Source organism: Eretmochelys imbricata, chromosome 1, assembly GCF_965152235.1.
Source record: "Eretmochelys imbricata isolate rEreImb1 chromosome 1, rEreImb1.hap1, whole genome shotgun sequence".
Classification (NCBI taxonomy): Eukaryota; Metazoa; Chordata; order Testudines; family Cheloniidae; genus Eretmochelys; species Eretmochelys imbricata.
In genome coordinates, this window is record NC_135572.1 from 320195131 (window position 1) to 320216037 (window position 20907).

General features: G+C 40.0%; 1 protein-coding gene across 1 annotated transcript in view; it reads right to left on the reverse strand.

Annotated features, from left to right (window-relative positions):
* Positions 1-20907, reverse strand: part of GRM8 (glutamate metabotropic receptor 8) — a 456107-nt gene that overhangs the window by 71159 nt on the left and 364041 nt on the right. Inside the window, exon 7 of the mRNA XM_077807845.1 lies at positions 19520-19656. Coding sequence (XP_077663971.1) covers positions 19520-19656 — 137 coding nt within the window. The remainder of the gene's footprint in view (positions 1-19519; positions 19657-20907) is intronic.

The following is a 20907-nucleotide window of genomic DNA, read 5'->3' on the forward strand; positions in this document are numbered from 1 at the left end:
GGCGTTTCCACCTGCAAACCGACCATGCTGCACTGAAGTGGCTTCACACCGTCAAAGAAACTAACAAAAAACTTCTTTGGTGGAGTTTAGCTCTCCAAGATTTTGATTTCGACATCCAACACATCTCAGGAGCTTCTAACAAAGTGGCTGATGCACTCTCCCGTGAAAGTTTCCCAGAATCAACTGGTTAAAATCGTCCTTGAGATGTGGAAAATATTGTTAGTCTTTATGTACTTGGTAGTATATTTAGAGATGCATGTGTCTTATTAACTCTGTTTTTCCTAGAGCTCTAGGAAGAAATCCCAGCCAGTGTTTCACCCTAGCTGAGATTTGGGGGGCGTGTCATAAATATAAAGGGAAGGGTAAACCCCTTTGAAATCCCTCCTGGCCAGGGGAAAGCTCCTCTCACCTGTAAAGGGTTAAGAAGCTAAAGGTAACCTCGCTGGCACCTGACCAAAATGACCAATGAGGAGACAAGATACTTTCAAAAGCTGGGAGGAGGGAGAGAAACAAAGGGTCTGTGTCTGTCTGTATGCTGGTCTTTGCCGGGGATAGACCAGGAATGGAGTCTTAGAACTTTTAGTAAGTAATCTAGCTAGGTATGTGTTAGATTATGATTTCTTTAAATGGCTGAGAAAAGAATTGTGCTGAATAGAATAACTATTTCTGTCTGTGTATCTTTTTTGTAACTTAAGGTTTTGCCTAGAGGGGTTCTCTATGTTTTTGAATCTAATTAGCCTGTAAAATATCTACCATCCTGATTTTACAGGGGGGATTTCTTTATTTCTATTTACTTCTATTTTTTTATTAAAAGTCTTCTTGTAAAAAACTGAATGCTTTTTCATTGTTCTCAGATCCAAGGTTTTGGGTCTGCGGTCACCTATGCAAATTGGTGAGGCTTTTTATCCAACATTTCCCAGGAAAGTGGGGGTGCAAGTGTTGGGAGGATTGTTCATTGTTCTTAAGATCCAAGGGTCTGGGTCTGTAGTCACCTAGGCAAATTGGTGAGGCTTTTTACCAAACCTTGTCCAGGAAGTGGGGTGCAAGGTTTTGGGAAGTATTTTGGGGGGAAGGACGCGTCCAAACAGCTCTTCCCCAGTAACCAGTATTAGTTTGGTGGTGGTAGCGGCCAGTCCAAGGACAACGGGGGGAATATTTTGTACCTTGGGGAAGTTTTGACCTAAGCTGGTAAAGATAAGCTTAGGAGGTTTTTCATGCAGGTCCCCGCATCTGTACCCTAGAGTTCAGAGTGGGGGAGGAACCTTGACAAGGTTGGATATTAGGAAAAACTTTTTCACTAGGAGGGGGTGAAAAACTGAAATGCGTTACCTAGGGAGGTGGTGGAATCTCCTTCCTTAGATATTTTTAAGGTCAGGCTTGACAAAGCCCTGGCTGGGATGATTTAGTTGGGATTGGTCCTGCTTTGAGCAGGGGGTTGGACTGGATATCATAGAATTACAGAATATCAGGGTTGGACAGGGGGAATATCCAACCCTGATATTCTATAATTCTATGATATCGAATCAGAATGATAATTGAGTGTATTCATTTGACACATATATTCATCAGCTATATGACATGTTACTAGAGGATATAAGGGGTAAATTGTTTTTGGTTGTTGGTATTTGTGCGGCTTAATCTTTTCAATAGATCCATCAGTTAAAAAAAATAATATGCTTTACTTCATGTTAAAGTACTAAATGCTCCTGCTAGTTGTTTTTCCTTTGTTGCTGCTTGTTTGTTTTAAAGTTACATTTGTGTGGGTGAAAAAATCTCTATATTCATTCCTCCCACAGCAAAATAACTGACTGCAAGTATACAATGAATATATTCTCATGCATTCCACTTGACACTGTATTTCCATTGTGTTTGAAACCCTTGCTTAGAAATCAGCAACTCAAAAGGCAACTCATTTTGTTGAAAATAACCTGTGAAAGATAACTTTTTTCCTAGAAGTTATAATGGACTACAGAAAAAAGTAGGCATGACTCTTCATCAGAATGGCCACATTGGGCCACACCAATGTTCCATCTACCCCGGTTCCTGTCTTCTGACAGCAGCCAGTGCCAGATGTTTCAAAGAGGATGTACAGAACAGGACAATTTTGCGTGATCCATCCCCTGTCGTCTTGTTCCACCCTCTGGTAGTTGGAAATTTAGGGAAACCCAGGGCATGGACTTGCATCCCTGAATCTCTTGGCTAATCGCCAGTGATGGACCTATCCTCCATGAACTTATTTAATTCTTTTTTCAACCCAGTTATACTTTTGGCCTTCATAACATCCAATGGCAATGAGTTTCAGAGGTTCTCTGTGTGCTGAGTGAAGTACTTGCTTTTGTTTATTTAAACCTGCTGTCTGTTAATTTCAGCAGTTGATCCCTCAGTTCTTGTGTTATGTGAAGGGGGTAAATAATAATTCCCAACTTACTCTTTTCATACCATTCATGATTTTATAGATTTCTAGGTTGACCGTATTTCCCTGCGCTGAAAACGGGACACAGGGTAAAAGATGGTCAATGTTCAGGTGCTGGTGTTGATGCTTGCCTGAGCTGAGATACTTGGCATCGCAGTTTGCCTGAGTCCTGCTGTATGGGGCTGGTGTCACCACTCGCTGGAGCTGACATCACGGATGCCACAACTTTTTTGGCAAAACTGGACATTTGTCCTGTTTGCTCTTGCCTGAACATTGCTCTGTGCCCCCCCAGAGCAAGACTAAATGGAACAAATGCCCAGTTTTGGCAAAAAAAGTCATGACTTCCAGGACAGAGCTTAAAAAGGGAACTGTCCTGGCCCAAATTGGGACATATGGTCATCCTATAGACATGGGTGAAAGTAACGTAAGCAGGGTGGCCTGAGCAAGGTGCGTGGGCAGCTCTGGGCTCCTAGAAGGGGTAGGGCTGGGGCCAGACTTCCCAGCCAGCCATTCAGTGCTGCTGGGCCTGTGCCGCCCGGGGCTCTGGGAGCAATTTAAAGGGCCTGGGGCTCCTGGTGGCTGCTACGACTACCCCAGGTTCTGGCTGCAATTTAAAGGGCCCGGAGCTCCAGCTTTTTACCAAACCTTGTCCAGAAAGTGGGGTGCAAGGTTTGGTAAAAAGCCTCACCAATTTGCCTAGGTGACTACAGACCCAGACCCTTGGATCTTAAGAACAATGAACAATCCTCCCAACACTTGCACCCCCCCTTTCCAGGGAAATGTTGGATAAAAAGCCTCACCAATTTGCATAGGTGACCACAGACCCAAACCCTTGGATCTGAGAACAATGAAAAAGCATTCAGTTTTCTTACAAGAAGACTTTTAATAGAAATAGAAGTAAATAGAAATAAAGAAATTCCCCCGTAAAATCAGGATGGTAGATACCTTACAGGGTAATTAGATTTAAAACATAGAGAAGCCCTCTAGGCAAAACCTTAAGTTACAGAAAAGATACACAGACAGAAATAGTTATTCTATTCAGCACAGTTCTTTTCTCAGCCATTTAAAGAAATCATAATCTAACACATACCTAGCTAGATTACTTACTAAAAGTTCTAAGACTCCATTCCTGGTCTATCCCCAGCAGAAACAACATATAGACAGAGACACAGACCCTTTGTTTCTCTCCCTCTTTCCAGCTTTTGAAAGTATCTTGTCTCCTCATTGGTCATTTTGGTCAGGTGCCAGTGAGGTTACCTTTAGCTTCTTAACCCTTTACAGGTGAGAGGAGCTTTTCCCTGGCCAGGAGGGATTTTAAAGGGGTTTACCCTTCCCTTTATATTTATGACATGCCCTAACCACTGCCTGCTCTTCCTCCTGTGATCAACAGGGATGTGGATTGGTTTCAGTTTCCCCAATGCTCATAGGTGCATCAAAGTGGTAGGAGAAGGAGTGAAGAAATATTAGATCAGGCGGTAATGGCATAGAGAAGAAAGTCAAGAACGAGGAGGAGTGGCCAGGGAAAGGGAAAAGGAAGTCAAAACTGCTATCAGGAAGATAGGTGTTGCCAAAGATGAGAACAGCTACCAAGAAGGCAAAGAAGGGTAAGTAACTACTAAGGAGAGTGAACAAACAGGAGAGGGTAACCACCAGAGAAATTAAGGGGAAGGGGTGAGATGCCTAGATAGAGAACCACCAGGAGAAGACTCCAGATCAATGAGGCTTATATTACTTTTTTATTTTATTTTATTCATATTTTGACCCCTTGAGATGTTACTTTGAAGGTTGTTTTCTGCTGCTTCTTGGTATTCAAGCTAGATTTTGGTAATGTAAAGTAATTGCCCCACCGCTCCAGCATAAACTGGGAGGAAGAGTCTGGAGAAAAGAAAGCAGGGAAGTACATTACCTAGTTCTCACTGGAACTTCTGGCAAACCTTGGCCAAGTTTGGAGTGAACATTTCCAGAGTTATGGCTTGCACATTTGTAGTGAAACCTGATTAGTCTGATAACTTCACACTGAAGCAAGCATTTGAGAATGGGGCTTCATAAAATAGACACAGAAATCCAGCAAATGTCAAATATTTGCAGGTTTGATAATTATGTGTGTGGCAGGCTGGCAAGCCCACAGAACCATGCATTAAAATTTTTCTGTGATCACTGGAAACACATTGCTGGTGACACGCAGCTTTCATAATTCAAAGAAACCAATTATTTAAACTCTTAAAACATGAGCAACGATTTCTCAAAAAATAAACACCAGAAACCAAAAAACACTGTACACAGCATATTAGCTTCTGTTCTAATCAGAAAGACTCTTATCCTCTCCACTTCCCTTGCGCTCAGTATCCACTAGGATTAATAAAGCTATATTGGAGTGCTGCTTATCTTATGTTCATAATAAAAAATGATTTTGATGAAAGAAGAAAACTGGAGTTAAAAAGGAGACTAGAGTGGAGGAAGAAAATGTAGTGAACAGAAAGGAATTAATGTGAGTCGGTGGATGTATATCTCTCACACCCCTAAACGCTTACGGTGGAATCCTGGCCCTACTGAAGTCAATGGAATTTGCTTATAACTGCCGTGGAGCAGGATTTCACCCCCAGGGCCAAGTCCTTCAATCGTAAGCAATGAAACTCATGGTAGCTGCACACTTATAAAGTGGGACACATCATGGACATTTTACACGGGAGCGCATCATATCACTGCACCATAATCTGCACTGTCTGCCTATTAGCTCCCAGGTAGAAGTTGTTGGTTTTAAACTGAATGGCTTGGGACCTGATTACATAAGAGCCTGCTTCTCTCCTCATGTGAGAGGGAAACAGCTAAGGGAGCAACAAAAGCACTTGAACTAACACCCTCTTGGTTTAAAAGGTAGGCGCTGGTAATAAGCCATTTTCTGGGACAGATCCTCACTTTTGGAATGCATTCCCTTCTTCAGTCTGCCAGAAGCCAGAGGCCAGATTTGTAAACCACCAAGGGAGGCTGCAAGGATCATCTTTCCCCCTCAGGCTTATGGGGAAAGGGGAGGGTGCAGTGTAGTCTGGTGGGCTGTCAGATAAGGGGTTACTGACATTGCTGCAGATAAGTATTACTGTGGATTTTTATGGCATTCCAGGATGCATTTTTCTGTGTTTGTGTATGATTTATATTTTTGTAGTTGTAAATTTTAATTGCCATAAAAGCACCTAGAGCAGGAGAAAGGCTCTTCACTTTCAAGGGAAATAAAAAAAATTACCCTCTTCTACTTAAAGTTTTTATGCCCCAGAAGTATCCTACTCAAGTTGCTCTCAAGAGACTTTAAGTTAGTACATAACACATTTCCCGTGGAGTGTTCTCAAAGAAAATATATGACAGCAAATGAATCATAGAGAGTAATTGCAAGAATGACTGCATCTTTTCTATTATACTTGTGGGCAGGGGCGCTGAAACAATTTGCATAGTGGGGGTGCTGAGAGCCATTGAACCACAGTGTAAACCCTGTATATAATGGAAACCACTCCAAACCAAGGAGTGTGGCAGCACCCCCAGCACCCCTAGTTCCAGCAACTATGCTTCTCGGATTTTCTTGAGAATTCATATTCATTTCTTGTAATTCATATTAAAATTGGTGACAAATTTGTGTCGGGGAAACGCAGCTAACTTTAATTATTCTTTGCATTTCTATAGTACCTTCCATGCAACCATCTTAAGATACTTTTCAAACATTAGTGAATTAAGGCTCATAACATCCCCACCATATACCACAGTGATAGATATGGTAGGAGAACCTAAATAGAACAGAGAGACCCAGATCATTTTCAGATATTTAAAGGAGAAGGCTACAGCACATTAATACTTAACTTTCACCACCAGCTGAACTAACCAGCTACTATACCATCTTTCTTTTTTGTACTTTTTTTTGGGGGGGGGGGGGAGGATGGAGTGGAGTCAAAGGAGGGAATTGAGCTATTTATTTATATAATATGTTTTTCCATTTTCAATCCTCGAGGGGGCCATTTAGGGATCTGGGACAAAAATTGGGGATTGGTCTTGCTTTGAGCAGCGGGTTGGACTAGATGACCTCCTGAGGTCCCTTCCAACCCTGATATTCTATGATTATGATTCTATGAACTTGAAGCATTTCACCTTGCTAAATCCAGAGATTTATATATTGATATTACTTTAAGTGCTATCAGCTGTCACTATAATAAGTCATATTTCTTTTTTTAACTACATGCCAGTTCTTTTTAGGGAAAAGTCAGATCTTCCTACTGTAATTAGCTCCTGATATGTCAGTTCTACATAGACAAAAGAAAATCACATCGGCGTTTTAAACATGATTCCAGTGCTGGGTGAACAAACTGGATCCAAACATCTGAAAACCTGAACTGGTTCAGAACTGTGAGACAAATGTTTGTTTGTATTTTGAGACGTCTAGCTGCAAAGGAAAAGCTTGTTTTCAGGTCTGTTTTGCCACTTATATGAAGAGTCAATACATAATTTGAAAATTCTACACTTGGACTTAGTGAGCTGCGAACACAGAAAACAAGCAAGAGAAACAAATTTAAGCTACAGAAAATACTGTCAAGAAGATTTACTAGAAGAAATATCTTTTTGCTAGGGATAAAAGACAAACATGAACAAAAAAGTAGAGAAGACTCAAAGCATAAAACATTTTGAGCTGCAATAAAAATTAAATAAAGAGAAACAGTAGTAAAAGTAAAACATTTGATGTCACATTGGAGACCCCCAGTTAAAAGGTTTCAGGATCTGACTGCTGGGACACTAAAGACCAGATATATCACAGAGGTTGAAAATTTTGTTTCCAGGGGGGGAAAATAAGAGGGGATTGCTGATGATCACACCATTCCTCATGATTTCCCAGCCACCTGATTATACAGCATTAGAGATATCAAAAGTAGAGATGCTGGATTCATCCCAGTTATCCAGAGGGAAAGTGCTGCTGTGAGGGAAAGCAAAGGAAGGGCTCAAAGTAAATGAGAAGGGCCCCAGATTGTAGGCATGTTTTTTGGGGTAAGCTGTGTACCTACATCCCACCCACAAATGAGGGGAAATGCATCAACATGTGTGTCATGGACATATTTCAGTTTGGAAAATTATTAAGTGGGCTTCATATATTGTCCCACGTGAAGGAGCAAAATCCAATCCGGAGGTAATAAAGGCATGGGTTACCATGGTGAATTCTGTGTCTGAATGTAAAGATCTTATGCATCTAGCAAGGAACAGATCTAAAAGGCACATTTCACTACTGAAACCCTCTGAAGTGGCATCAGGTGTACTGCAAGTTAGTGAATGCATAGTGCAAAGAATGGAAAACAGCCTCAATATTGAAGGCATTAATCTTCTCTACTATAACAGCCCTGTCAAATGCTTCCTCCACACCACGAACATCACCTCCCTCATATCCAGACTGAGCTTCAACTTCACTATCATTCAAGTACTAATCTGGAGAGATTCATAGATTCTAAGGCCAGAAGGGACCATTGTGACATCTAGTCTGACTTCTTCTATGACACAGGCAATAGAACTGTCCCAAAATAATTCCTAGAGCTTTTTAATAGAACATCCTGTCTTGATTTAAAAATGGTCAGTGATTGAGAATACCACCCACAACCCTTAGTAAATTGTTCAAATGTTTAATTACTCTCGCCATTAAAAATGTATGCCTTATTTCCAGTCTCAATTAATCCAGCTTGAACTTCGAGCCATTGGATCATGTTACACTTTTCTCTGCTAGATTGAAGATTGAAATATTAAATATTTGTTCCCCATGTAGGTATTTATTGACTGTAATCAAGTCATCTGTGAGGGAGCAGAGGAACTGCCACCTGGCACAACAGGGGTTAGAGAAAACGTGTGTGCTCAGCTAGCCCCACCCCAGTATACATACAGTGGATGCCAGGCCTGGAGCAGGGAGAAGAGAAGGGAGCCTGGCTCAATTGGGGGCTGACTGGCAAGGAGGCAGGAGCTCTCTGTTTGCCTGCCTGAAGCCAACACAGCCACTGGTGGCAAATAAGCCTTCCCCTGCCAAGGGGAGCCTGCAGGTATGCCCCAAATACAGGGTAATTGAATTAGCGGGGCCAGGACCCAGATTAAAGAGACTTTAATTGGATGTAGCCCAAGGAAATGGGTCTTGAACACACACCCCGGCCAAGAGGCAGACCCATCTCTCCTGTTAAGGGGTTGAACTACACAGGGCCCTGGGGAGGGTCCAGGTCCCCCTCCAACCCCTCTGACCAATGGTATAGCCACTAGGCCACCCAGTCACCAAAGGCCCCTATCACATTATACCTTAAACCTCTTTGTAAAGTTAAATAGATTGAACCCTTTTAGTTTATCACTATAAGGCATGTTTTCCAATCCTTTAATCATTCACATGGCTCTTCTCAGAACCCTTTCCAGTTTATCAACATCCTTCTTGAATTGTGGGCACAAAAACTGGACACAGTATTCCAGCAGCTGTCACACTAGAGCCAAATACAGGAGTAAAATAATCTCTCTCCTCCTACTCAAGATTCCCCTATTTATGCATTCCAGGATCACATTAGTTCTTTTGGCCACCGTGTTACACTGGGAGCTCATGTTCAGCTGATTATCCACCATGACCCTCAAATCTTTTTCAGAGTCACTGCTTCCCAGACTAGAGTTGTCCATCCTGTAAGTATGTTCTTTATTCCTAGATATATACAGTAATAATAAAATGTATGCATTTACAATTGGCCAAATTAACGTGCACATTTGCTTACACCCAGTTTACCAAGCGATCCAGATTGCTCTGAATCAGTGACCTGTCCTCTTCATTACATATCACTCCCCTGGTTTTTATGTCATCTGCAACCTTTATCAGTGATGATTTTATGTTTTCTTCCAGGTCATAGAAAAAGTGTTAAATGGTGTAGACCCAAGAACCAGTCCCTGAGAGGTTGATGATGATTCCTCAATCACAGTTACATTTTAAGACCTATCAGTTAGACAGTTTTTAATCTATTTAATGTATTCCATGTTAATGTTCTATTGTTCTAGTTTATTTATGGAACTATTGTGTGGTACCAGCCAAAAGCCCTTATATATTATGACAACACTATTACCTTTACCAACCAAATTTGTAATCTCATCAAAAAAAATACCAAGTTAGTTTGAGTGGATCTATTTTCCATAAACCCAGGTTGATTTGTATTAATTACATTACCCTTCTTTAGCTCTTTATTAACCAAGTCCTGTATCAGTTGCTCCATTATTCTTGCCTGGGATTAATGTCAGGTTGACAGGCCTATAACTACCCCGATCATCCCATTTACCCTTTTTAAAATTGGCACAACAATAGCTTTATTCCAGTCTTCTGGAACTTCCCTAGTGCTCCAAGACTTACTGAAGAGCAACATTAACAGTCAAGCCAGTTCCTCAGCCAGCTTTTAAAAAATTCTTCGATGCAACTTAAATGGACCTGCTGATTTAAACATGTCTAACTTTAGTAGCTCCTGTTTAACCTTGTGGAATGAAAAGAGTGTTATCACTAGCATATGATGAAACTATATAATTTGTTTTCCCACAAATACAGAACAGAAATTTGTATTGAACAGTTCTGCCTTTTTTGCATTATTATTGATAATTCTACCATTTCCATCTAGTAGCAGATAGATATCATTGTCAGGATTCTTTTTGTTCCTAATGTATTTTTAAAAACTTCTTATTGTCCTTAAGTCTTCTGGTCATAGATTTCTCCTTGTGTCCCTTGGCTTCCTTATCAATAATCTACATTTTCTAACTTCTGATTTATATTCATTACTATCATTACTTCCCCTTTCTTCTGTTTGTTATATATATTATTTTTTACAAACTGCCTTCACTTCCCTCTAAATCAGGTCTTTTGTCATTGTTGTTTTTTTAACCACCACAAGGGCTCTTCCTCAGTTGTAAGATTGTGGGGTTTGGGGAATCTAATAAGGTGTTCTTAAATGATTCCCAATTATCATTCACATTTTTCTGATTAAATTCTTCCTCACAGATGATTTGTCTCATAATTGTCTTCAACTTTGTGAAACTGGCGCTATTAAAGTACCAAGTATGTATAAAACTGGTCTGGACTTTATTTTGCTTGCACATTATAAATTGATCCATGAGCACTTGTATACAAGCTACTATTAATTTTTAATCATGGGATCAGTTCATGTTTATCTGTTAGGACCAGGTCAAATATAGAATTCCCTGTGTTGACTTCAGCACAGCAGAACTAAGTGTCATCCACGTACAGCTGCAACCACACCCCAAATTGCCCCATAGTTCTATACCATCCCCTATTTCCCTACACCCCAGTGACCTCAGAACACTTCCTAAAAAGACTTTCCTATATTCAGCTAAAGTTTCAGTGCAATTTGGTATTCTGTCTTCACTTCCTACTCTAAACTGTAATGGTGTATAAACTGTTAATTAGTAACTCTATTTTTCCCAATGTTGGGTGGTTTCCAGAAATACACAAAGGGATTACTTTGCATATCAGTTAATAAAATTTGCTTTGAGATTGATCTGGATGAAAGACGCTATATAAATATACAAACATTAACAATATTTTGTGCTATAAATTAGTTAATACTATTGTGAGGGACATAACAAGCCAGGACAGAAAGTATGATAAAGTAAACAGAAAGAAATATGAATTAGTAAATGAGCTGCCACGTGATGGTGGTTCTCTTTTACAAGACTCTATCCCCTGAAAATTCTATTCCAGAATGTTTTCTTTAATTTAATGATTTTTCATTTAGTAGTAGAGTTCAGTTATTTAAAACAAATGCACAAAAATTAAAGGTAATTTAATCAACTACCCTGGCTGTTAACAATAAACATTATACCTCCAGATTTAAAGTACAGTTTAATTTTCAGCGACAAAAACAACCAACCAATGCTGGTGGCCTTAGCCTACTTTTTGCCCCATGTTCCACACTGCCTCACAATTTGCTGCATACATACTGTTGGCAACACATTCACTGAACTACTTGTTATACCTGAATAGATGTTTCTCTGTGTCAAATATAATCACATTGACAAGTTCCATAGAGCAACTTACCCAACACTCGATGGCTCTTAGTTGCTCTATCATTGTACAGTGGCCTTACGTGTGAAAGAGGAATTACTTATTTAAAAACCGAATAAGATTATTTAATTTATCATATGTCATAGGGGCTCTTTATATTTCTTGAAATGATCAGAAGTACATAAAAATAATCTGCAATCCCTCATGCTATGGCTATTTAAAGTGTAGTTCTTTCAAAGCATATTTGTTCCTGTATGTAAGGATCACAAAAATGATAAAATACTTACTGCTGAAGCAAGAGGCTTGTGACAAATTCATAGTCAAGTTTTTCATCACACTTCCCAGTGTTTTACTGTGTAAGCAACCCCATACTTCACTGGAGAAACCTGACTTTCACTGACCCGGACAAGGTGGGAAAAATCTCTATTTGTCTTAGCTCTGGAGCAGAGGCAGTTTTATTGGCAATGTGGCATCTTTCTAATGATGAACAAATGGTTATCCAAGTCCAAGGCATTTCCTCTGCATCTCACTTTGTTTCCCCTGTACATAGCATTTCATGGAAGCCTGACTTCTATTTCATTGGGGGAAAAAAAGACTATTAATTCTGTCACACAGTAAGCTTTCGAGGAGAAGATATGTTCTTTTTATGTATCTTTCTATTCATTGAACCCTGAATCAAAGGTCTGTTCAGGTGTTCAGTAATGTACCATATGCTTCCTAATCTAATAGAAGTACTTCTCCAAACCAACTGCTGTCTTTTCTACATCTATATTCATTTTGCTTTTTTCTTCAAAGGTAAAATGTTTAATAACATTGGGATGTGCAGTCTCCCAATGCTACAAATGTTCCATTTTCCCGCTTTTTTCCTAATTAGGCACTCACAGAAGTGCTACTTTTAAAAATAATCTCTTTTTGGCCCAACCTACCTATTTCACAGACTGTCCCACAGACTACATTCATTGTCTGCTGTTATTGATTGGGCTGTTAAGTCTGGCATCTGCACTTCCTGCGAAGAGGCTCCCTGATGTATTCAGACTGTTAGTGAAGGAGAACATGAGTCATACTCATCTGTCAATTCTATTGAACACCCAGGTCTATTTTAGTGGAGCCTAGCAACTCTCCCCAGCATTATCTAATGGTCTTTTCCTGCCTGGCTTTGAGCTACCATATACTACAGAGAAAGTCAATGGAACTTTTTCAGGAACAGTAGAGAAAATTCACTTCTTCGTCCATCCATTCAGTATTATTCTTAAGACATCCTGACCAATGTCATGATCATTTGCATTGTTGGAAAGCAAGGCTGAACTGTATTGCTATGAGATTATTTGCATGCAAAAGCACACCCATCAACCACCCTGGTCACCATATAGTAAAATATATTAGGATTATGACGAGTGGTCCAACTTTTTATTATCTTCCATTAGGTGCTCCTACTAGGAATTCTTGTTTTGTTTTTTAAATTTTTCCAGTATTATACTTCGAGTTTGGATTCAGCAATGTTCTATAAAATCAAATTTATATTAGCCATCAGAGGAAAATAGATTCTTTGGGTCCTTTAATGAAATGTAATGGCCTAGAGCAAGTCCTGAATCATGTTTACTACAGGTAGAGAAAACATCATGACCATCTTATATCATTTGCTTTTGCTGCAGGTAGACAAGAAGTCAGTATAGTTTTAATTCTGACTCATAAAAATTGAGGGATCTCAATTCTGATCCTCTCCTACAGGGCTAGGCTTATAATTTGTGAGGCCTCTAGCCACTGAACAGAGACTGAGCAATGACTCACCTCCTCTGGTGACACTACTGCCAGAAGGTAAGTTCTGTCTGCTCTCTAGGATTTCCAGTGTTCAACTGTTCACCAAAGCTTGTGCTTCAGGTCAGCACTGTCTTCTTATGATTACGACTATCTCTGCTAGATCTTCATATCCACAAAGGTTTAATTTAACCCTTCCTTAGCTGAAAAGCACTGCAAATTAAGATGCAGCCACAGAATAAAAGCCATAAACAAGTCACTTAACATTCTTGTATACAGTCTCTGATAATCTGAGTGACCAGGCTTCTTCTTACTGCTAAAACAATCTTGTAAATCTGTGATGCTTTTTTTTCTTCCCCAACTTCTATTCAGTGTAGGAGGAAAGAAATCTAATGTTAAGTACAGTTTTTCATAAACCTCCCTGTGTTTCACTGAAAAGTTTTATTATGTTTAGATGTCTTCTTGTCTTGCATCTCAAAGACGGTGATAATTCCAGTGTGCCTTTGCTTCAGCTTTTCATAGCCTCAACCAAGCCCCAGATATTAGCTGTTCTAAATTCTGGGTCAAACCAAAGCCCAGGTCAACATGACCAACTTCAAGTTCAGATTTGAATCTGATCTTCCTGGCTCAGGAATTTGTCTAGTTACTGCAGTTGAGAGAAGCGGTCAGTAAGCATTTCTAGCTAGCACTCATGTTACAACACATACTACTAAGTGACACAAGTTCTAAAAGGGGATTCATTATTAATCATAGAAGGAAGTACATTTGCCAATTCATAAATGCCAAGGACTGCTAGCTTGTTTTTAACAGCTTTCCTCCTGTGGAGATTACATGGCTGAGGGCTCAAATTTGCTAAACCCACACATTTGTTGGGAAGTACTACATCTGACCTGGTATGCAGAGTACTGTAGCTAAATGAATAAAACATGATTTTTTGGTGGAAATAAAACTCCCGTCCTTTATGTGTTTCTTATTTGTTATGAATATGAGCACCTTTTTATGCAAATATTACTTCTTTCAATGTTTGCTCTGAAATACCTTGCCTGCTACTAGTAATAAAGAAATGGAAATCACAAACAGACACTTAACTTATTGTCAAAGATCATACTTTATAATAGCCCTAAATTTCTGTCATCATAATATAAAAATCAAGTGCTTTGTGTCTGGTTATTATTTATACTGAGCCCCTTTTACAGGAGTCTGGGAGTGTAAAGGGATTTTAAAGTGGGTGTAAATGTATACTGCCACAGCGGTAAAACATGGCCTTATTGTGAATGAGAATCAGGCTCTTTGGGTTTGTGATATTCATTTGACAGCTTTAAGCATCTGCATTCAGATTGGTCTGGTAAAGGTCAAGTGTCTGATGTCTCCAAGCCAAAGAAAATTCTGTTCTTGTGTTCAAGTGTATATATAGGAGCTAACTATGCTTTTTTATATTTTGACTTCTATATTGTGTTTGCCAGATGTTTTGCTTCCATATTAGCATTGTCAGGTTAAAGTGTTTATTCTTGTTGGTTCAGTGTTGAGCAGTAATCATAAACCCTGATTCTGGAAGCTATAGCTGCTGCAGAGGGAATCTGAAAGGTCAGTCAGCCTGAAGGAAAGCTGAAGATTAAAGGAAGAAACCCATATCATAGCTAGAAGGAGCTCTGAAGCCGGTCAAGTCTGCTGACAAACAAACCTTTAGGGATTCGATATAGAGTCTTTATCTAAATACTCTATCTAAATACTAGTGTTAGTATTTTCTGCACCATGTGAAAGCCAATATCACACAAAAAGAGGGACAAGTTGCCAATGAGACCCTGAGGAACCAGTGAAAACTTTTGAAGAACCAAAGGTCCCAGCACACAAATCCTGAAGGTCTGGCTTAGAGTCAGGACCAGACAAGAGGGTAGTCTGATGCACTGCAGCCAAAATCTGATAGAAAAAATATCGGGGACAATCCTGAAAAAAATTTCTAGTTCAATACTCCACAACAGAGAAATGTACTAATCCTTAGCTAAACTTAACAGTGGCTATTGATTGTTCACAGAGAAAGCCCTAAGAATAGACACAAAACTTTTATGAAGTTTCACTATCCTGCTCAAAAAAATATAGTTCACTGAAGTATGGCATTTACTGAATAAAGTAGATTTATGAGAAAAGTGTATTAGCTTATGAAGCAGTTTGAAATGAAAATGTCGGCAGAAGCTGGAATAGACCATATGAACAGAAGTGTAGCATCATGCATCAAACATTAGAGTGGCACAGCAGGGACCTGAGTTCTAGTTTCTGGCCTGCTGGGTCCCCTTGGGCAGTATTCCTTCTGTAAAATGGGGGTGATGATACTGTACTTACCTCCTTTGTAAAGCACTTTGAAATCTACTGATGAAAAAAATTAGTGTTAGGTATTATAGATGATATTTGGTTAATATTAATTAAAAATCGCAGTCATTTAACAACTGGGTATGTAATGTAGCTTCATTAAAAGGAAGGTATCCACTCTGGAGGGTGAGAAAGATATTGAAATAAAAAGGCCTGTCCTTTGTAGGTCAGTAATGTAAAAAGTTGGTCTATTATCTTACACCAGTATATTGCCTTTGATACACCCATTGCCATCAATGGAAATTCCACTGGGGATCAAAGACTATAATATGGTTTGCAGTGTGATGATTAACAGTGCTGGTAATTATCAGTAAAGGTTACCCAGTGCCCAATAAATGTTGTCTAGTGAAAGAAATATATTATTTTGTTACAATAGGTAATCAGTAGATAAAATAACACCCACACATGAACTAAGCTTGGTGAAAAAGGAAATAGGGCCTAAACAAAATCTATCATCATCATCAATAATTAATTTATTTCTATTGTGCGAGTGGCTAAGGATCCAAACAGGGATTAGGACCCATTGCACTAGGCACTTTGCAAACACGATTACACGGAAACAGTCCCTGCCCCAGAGAGTTTATAATCTAAAATTTAGACAATATGTGGCAGGTGAATAAGAAATAAATAGGAGAGGAAGTAGGAGAGAAAGAGATGGGAGGACAAAATTGTAGCAGACACAGGTGTTCAGTGTTTTCACTTGTAACAGTGTTTTCAGTACTCCCTGGTACTTGCCAGACTCACCTTATATTTCACACACCATCATAATTACCATATGACAATGACATACAGGCGCTATATGGAAAAGAACAAACAACCAGCAGCAACAGGACTGAAAAGCTAAAAGACTGAATGGGAGCTTTAGTCATCTTTTTTTGGAAGAAAACATGAATGCAGTTACAACTAAATCAAACAGAACAAAGCACAAATAATTATGAAAAGTGTAAATATTTAAATAGAAATATTTCTTTTCACCGACAAGCTATATCATGCTACCAAAACTGTAGCATTTCATGGAATATGGAATCTATCCCAAAACTGTAAGGAACACAAATTTAGTTTCAAGTTCTTGTTCTCATGTGTTCAGGACCTGGCTAGTACATTTCTCCTTATGTTGTTGAGCACTTCTCTTTCACGTCTCCTATTTCTCTTACACTACTCAGCAGACTGATACAAAGAGGAACTCTCCCTTTCATAGAAGACTACAGGAAGGAGATAATACAGGCACATAACCTGTTGTCAAAGGCTGCATATTTGTAGGCTTCTATTTGGGCCCCAAAAATAAACCAATAGTGTCTGGCCAAGCAGCAATAGAAACTTAATAGTAGATATGGTAAGGTGATTTATCAGAGCTGTGGCTGAAAAGGGGAAGCTATAATATTGGTAGCACTCTGATAATTACTGCAAAGTAGTCTCAAAGGAACAATAATTTGTAAATACTTATAGCTTTGTTTTTGTTATTATTTATGTACCTGTTATACTGAAAACCAGAGCTGTGTGAAACCAACTCTTTGAGGTTTGCATGATATCAGGATCCAATGGGTGGATCCAGTCATCAAGGTTCACAATTCCTTAAGTTCATTTTGTGTTTCAGGTTTGCAGAGACCCAGAGCTTAATTTGTAATGAAAGAGGTACTGGAGCTCAAGCAATTTTTTTTACATTCATAACTGATGCAGCAAGCCCAGGGGTACTGGGGCTATGAACGGTCAAGTTTAGAGGTGCTGGGGCTCAGCCCTCGCGAGCCCTGGCACAAATTAAGCACTACAGAGACTCCAAACCAACCTCACACCAAACCCTGTAAGTTTTTTGGGGGTTTACACTGAACCTGGTGAATTTCAGCACCCTCCTCCTATGATCATAATTTCCCCTCCTCCTTACATTGTGCTATTTTCTGAAGGAAAGGTGATGTTCCATGGCCTCTCCCCTTTAGGTTGTAGCTATCTGCATCTTTGGGGTGTGCATAGCTGGCCCTATCCCTTGTTGCAGGGATTCCCCATTTGATATGGTGTTTTCTGCTGAAAATATACTCCAGAGGGAGGTAAAGTGTCTTCAGTGAGGCAGCAATGGATCTTAAGAGCAATTCCAAGTTTAACTACTGATGGTGACAGAATTGGCTGCCAATGCACCTGCATTTTATGGATTAGACTTAGATTTCCACTCAAAAAAACCCAACCAAACAAAAAACATGCTAGATGGGGAGCAGACCAGCCAGCCAGCCATTTCCTGAAGATCTGATGGCGTGGGAAAAGGATTGTTGGCCTTTTCTTCACCAGCAGAGACCACCAGGTAGGGATGGTTTTGGGACTACCTGAATTAAGCAGGGTGCATGAAGGGTATGAAGGGATTTGGTATCTATTGGGAGGGTGGATATAATGAGGAGAACAGCATTCTGTGAAGGGGAATCATAGAATCATAGAATCATAGAATCATAGAATATCAGGGTTGGAAGGGACCCCAGAAGGTCATCTAGTCCAACCCCCTGCTTGAAGCAGGACCAATTCCCAGTTAAATCATCCCAGCCAGGGCTTTGTCAAGCCTGACCTTAAAAATCTCTAAGGAAGGAGATTCTACCACCTCCCTAGGTAACGCATTCCAGTGTTTCACCACCCTCATAGTGAAAAAGCTTTTCCTAATATCCAATCTAAACCTCCCCCACTGCAACTTGAGACAATTACTCCTCGTTCTGTCATCTGCTACCATTGAGAACAGTCTAGAGCCATCCTCTTTGGAACCCCCTTTCAGGTAGTTGAAAGCAGCTATCAAATCCCCCCTCATTCTTCTCTTCTGCAGACTAAACAATCCCAGCTCCCTCAGCCTCTTCTCATAAGTCATGTGTTCCAGACCCCTAATCATTTTTGTTGCCCTTCGCTGGACTCTCTCCAATTTATCCACATCCTTCTTGTAGTGTGGGGCCCAAAACTGGACACAGTACTCCAGATGAGGCCTCACCAATGTCGAATAGAGGGGAATGATCACGTCCCTCGATCTGCTCACTATGCCCCTACTTATACATCCCAAAATGCCATTGGCCTTCTTGGCAACAAGGGCACACTGCTGACTCATATCCAGTTTCTCATCCACTGTCACCCCTAGGTCCTTTTCCGCAGAACTGCTGCCTAGCCATTCGGCCCCTAGTCTGTAGCGGTGCATTGTATTCTTCCGTCCTAAGTGCAGGACCCTGCACTTATCCTTATTGAACCTCATCAGATTTCTTTTGGGAAGGAGGATCCCCAGTCAGTTCAATTCTTCTTTGATGTTCCCTAAAGCCTGAACAGTGGTTTGGATTCATACTAAAACCCAGGATCTGGTAAAACTGCTCGCTTTCAGGTTTTGATGTGAAATGTTCCCACAGCCCAAATGAACACTATGTACAACAGCTACCACAGTAGAAATGAATATTTTCATTTCATGGCACCTTAACGCATGAATCTGGGCTATTTATTGTTCTTGTTGAAGTGTTATCCAAATTAACAGTATAAATATATAGCCATAACTTCATTCCAGCCTCTCCCTTTTTTATGTTCAGAAATTAACATTTTATTGGTCTGGCGGCACAGTAGCCCTGTACTTCACTTTCATGTGGGTGATCTGAAGTCAGGAGTGATTGCTGGACAAATCTGCCCCTTGACTTCAAGGACATTGTATCCATTTGCATCAAGGACATGAGTGGTGTACATCCAATCTTTTTGTGTAATAGCCTACTTATGAAGAAGAAACTTCCATTACCCCTACCTGGCTATAGAGAAGATTCTACAATACAGTTTAACAGAACAGAGGAACACAAGGGGAAATCTGTGCTAAAATACAAGATATTGTTTTAGCTCCCTTGCTTAGGAGAAAAATGGGAATTTTCTTGCTGCTGACAATTATAAAAAATAATATATGTTTTTTAAATGAAAGCTCAAATGCTCTAACTTCTCATTAATGAGAACTATGTAATCAGCCTGCTACTTACAGTTAGGTGAAGTTGATTTGTCCAGTGACCAATTACTTTGTATTCTGCACTTTTGTTGGTCATTTGATACTGAAATATATCATAGCGCCCAGGTGCATCTCCATTTTCATTGAAAATAACAGGCGTTCCAGCACTCCCTACAAAAAAGTTGAACAACAATTGATATAAAGTTCCTCCAAAAATATTCTCATAAATCTACTTTAGCTTCTATTTTTTTTCTTTAACGTGTGCTGGAAAAAATGAGACAATATGATATAATTACATCAAGCAAGTTTTCATGCAATGTTGCCAGTATTATAATAAACCTAAAAAACTTGTAGAGAAAGGCCATTGTTACTTGTAGAGAAAGGCCATTGAAAGGACGTTATTACTTGCATCACAATATAAACTGTCCGTCAGTGCCAGCTAACCTATGTAAAATTAATCAAACCAAATTACAAAGGTAAATGTTCAGTTAAATGTTTAACACTGATTAACATTAGATGGCTATTTTAAGAAGCAGGGATAAAATCCTGGCCTTGTTGAAGTCAATGGCAAAACTCACACTGACTTCAATGGGGGTCAAAACTTCACCTCAGGACTGAGTACAGTGTAACAAAAGTGCAGGCAATAGTCAGGCTGTGTCTGGTCAGCTGAGAGTTCCACAGGCATAGGGGAGCTCTCAGCTAAGCTGGCATAGCCTGGTCTTGCACCACACACCCCAAGGCCCATCATATGAGGCATGCTAACAGCAGCAAAGGGTTTTGCTGGAGTGCTACTGGACTCTGGCTGGTCTCAGCTAGTGAACAGTCACTTTGGGACAATTGCCAACTGGCATAGAGTTAAACCAGCATAGAACGGGTGTAACTCAGTGACGAATAAAGCCCAGAGTTTCTCAGCAATTACAATTGTCAGGAGTGGTGTACTGAAGGTGTGGCGAATTCCAACTCCCTCCACCCTGAAAATTAGAAAATGAGAGAACAGTCAAAGTGTTGGAGGAAGAAAGCAATGTGGGATTCCACTTGTGGAAGTGAGTAGCTACTTGCTATGGTATAATGTTAAAAGACTTTGGGGGCCTGTATCATGACTTAGCTAGAATATCTAGAATATCTTCAGCGGAGGATGAGGTTGGAGATCCACATCTGGGAGTTGCCTTTTGGTGGACCTACCTGTGTGAAATGACTTGGGTTGGTTTTGTGAAAATTTTGCAATATTGCAAAGCTCTGGTGGCTGAAAACAATGGCTAAAACAACATGGAAAACCAAGTCTCAGTTCTCTGCACGTTCCTCTATCCCCACTCCGGAGGCAGCGAGGCATTCAAATGATGAGAGGCTGCAAAGAATCTCAGGTGCCAGGTCGCCAAAAGGAAACTGGACGACTCTCAGTGTGCACTTATAACTGCAGAACAC